Here is a 2,897-nt window from a genome sequence, read left to right on the forward strand (position 1 = left end):
TGGCCTTAATCCGTATCTGTTGGAATCAGGTCTAGAAACATTAGAAGCAAGACCAGAAACTTGGAGCCCTGTTTTTTGTTGTTGTTTTTAAAAACCACACAATCACAAACAGCTTCGTACTGCCTAAGGTCTAGGAGTGTTCTGCTCAAGTACCTGTTCCCATAGACAGCAACCTTTTATGTTCTGAAGAGAGCATACGCAAAATATAGAAAAATAAATAAAATAGCTTCTTACAGCCTAAGGTTTGGGTGCTGGGTGGTGGTTTAGTATGTCCCCCACAGGTCACACTCTCTTGAGATCATATGCAGAAACATGGAAAATTATATCCATCTTTCTTTTTTAAGAAAGAGAAAAGTCCCCCTACATCCCAAAGCTCTTGAGATCGCAAAGGATGGTGCCCTGGGTGCTCTGGATGCTTTGGCAGCATGGGAAGTGGGCTCGGAGACAGACCCTGAGCTCCTTGTTGAAGATGAAGCAGAGGATGGGGTTGACCCCTGCTTGGGCAAATGTCATCCAGACAGAGGTGGTCAGGTAGACTTGAGGGATGGAGCTGGCCTTAATGAAGACCCGCAAGTAGCAGGCCACAATGTAGGGGGACCACAGAAGCAGGAAGAGCAAGGTGATCATGTAGAACATCTTGCAGAGCCTTTTCTCCATCTTAAACTCCTCCAGCACCAGCAGCCTCTTGATCTGGCTGTGGGTGGCCTGTCTTATGCCCACAAGGGTGGGTGGTGTGGGCCCCCTTCCAAAGCCAGCCGTCCAGTTCGCAGCTGCTTGGCCGGTGGCTCCTGGCCCGTGGAAAGTCCAGTTCTGGCTGATGGCAGGTACCAGCTGGGCTGGCTTCATCTTGCGGTGGCCATGAATGAAGAAGAGCAGTTTGATGTAGACCAGGTGGGTGGCTGCGATGACAGCCGCCAGCATGAGCATGAAGCCCAGTGTGTCGTTGGCCTTGACATAGCGGTGCTCGAAGATGCACTGCTCCTCCTCCCGGATGAACTTGTAGGTGCCCACGTCAAAGACGGGGGGAAAGGCCATGGCCATGGAGAGGGTCCACACCATGCACACCACAGCCAGGCAGGTCCAGCCCGTCATGCGCTTGGCATAAAAACGGTGATGGGCAATGGCCATATAGCGCGTCACCCCCACACAGAAGAGCAGGAAGGCAGCGTGAAAGCAGAAGAGCACGGCCAGGAAGGCCAGCACCTTGCAGCTGAGGGGCCCGTGGGGCCAGGCAGCCCCGCTGCGCACCGACAGCATGACAAAGGGGAAGCAGGCTAGCGAGCGCAGCCCGTCGGCCAGGCAGAGGTCCAGCAGCAGGTAGTACGGGGCGCGGTGCAGGTGCCGGTCCTTCAGGATGAGCCAGGCGAAGAGCACGTTGCCAGCCAAGCTCACGCAGAGGATCAAGCCCAGGGTGGCCAGCTTCAGCCCAGAGGCGCTCAGCAGGCCGCCGGCGCTGGGCAGGTGCGGGCTGCTGCTGCTCCCCAGTTCGCTGCTGTTCGCCATCGGGTCCTTTCTCCTCCTCCTCCTCCTCCTCCACTCCCTCCTCCTCAGCAGCACCACGCACGCAGGGCCGGGGTCTCAGCGCCGCGGCAGCACGCCGGGGCCGAGGGCCGGGCCGCCCGGAGCCCCCATGCCCGCCGATTCCGCCGTTCTCTCCCCTCCGCCTCCGCCGCCGCCCCGGCCGCTCCGGCGCCGCGGGGCGCTGCCGCCGCGCTCCCCACGGGCCATGCGGCTCCCCCCGCCCCGCGGCCGCACTACGGCCGCGCCCGGCGCCGCCGCCGCCCCATGGGGATGGGGGATGCGCTGGGGAAGGGGGGGACGGGGACAGCCACCCACCCCCTTACCGCCGGCGAGCTGCTCCTCCGCGCCGGGCAAGGGGGCCGGCCGAGCCTGCGCACAGCGGCAGCGGCTCTGCCCAGCTCCCGCCGAGGACAATGGGGTAAATCCCCCTCCCTTCTTCTTCCCTTCCCTTCCCTCCTTCTCCTCCTCTCCCCCCCGCTCTGCCTCCGCCCCCGCTCTCTGCGCAGCCCGGCCCCTGCGGAGCGCGGGGCTGAGTCACCCGCGCAGCGGCGCGGAGCGGCGCGGAGGTCCCGCTGTCGCAGCGGGGCTGGGAGCGGAGCCGCCCGCAGCCGCGGGTCCCTTCGGCCCCCGCCCTTCTCCTGCCGTGGCAACGGGGCGGAGCAGTGCGGGGGGCGTAGCGGCGGGGAGGGGGTGCCGAGGTGGGGCTAGATGCTCCCTGCGGCGCAGCGGGATGGGATGGGATGGGATGGGATGTCCGGCTGCTGCTGCCATCTCGCTGCCAGGTGGGGTGGGATGCAGTGGGATGGGGTATCTGGCCATTGCTGTTGTATGGCCTTGAAGACCTTCTACATCTTCTTCTGGAGGCAGAGCAGTGAAGCCATTTATAGCTTATGGAGCCAAGGTATGTGTGTGTGACACAGGTGTGTACACACCCATATACACACCTATTGATATATGTATCAATCCAATATATGTATGGATATACATTACTGATAGATCTGTGTCACATTCATATGGCAAGTTTTATCCGTACTAAATTGTGCTCTGGGTCCTGCGGCTGAGTCACAACAGCCTAATGTAATACTTCAGGTGTGGGGAAGAGTGGCTGGAAAGCTGCCCAGCAAAAAGTGCTCTGGGGGTGTTGGTCAACAGTCGGCTGCATGTGAGCCAGTATGTGCCTAGGTGGCCAAGAAGGCCAACAGCATTTTGGCCAGGATCAGGAATGGTGTGGCCAGCAGAACTAGGGTAGTGATTGTGACCCTGTACTTAGTACTAGTGACGCTACACCTTTGGGCCCCTCACTACAAGAATAATGCTGAGGTGGTGGAGAGTGTCCAAACAAAGGCAACAAAGCTGATGAAGGGTATAGAGCACAA

General features: G+C 60.1%; 1 protein-coding gene across 1 annotated transcript; it reads right to left on the reverse strand.

Moving 5' to 3' along the window:
* Positions 1 to 360: 360 nt before the first annotated feature.
* Positions 361 to 1,503, reverse strand: GPR27 (G protein-coupled receptor 27). Its single transcript, XM_054387568.1, has one exon. The coding sequence runs from the start codon at positions 1,501 to 1,503 to the stop codon at positions 361 to 363; it is 1,143 nt and encodes a 380-aa protein (XP_054243543.1).
* Between the last annotated feature and the right edge of the window lie 1,394 nt (positions 1,504 to 2,897).

This window comes from Indicator indicator, chromosome 15 (genome assembly GCF_027791375.1).
Source record: "Indicator indicator isolate 239-I01 chromosome 15, UM_Iind_1.1, whole genome shotgun sequence".
Classification (NCBI taxonomy): Eukaryota; Metazoa; Chordata; class Aves; order Piciformes; family Indicatoridae; genus Indicator; species Indicator indicator.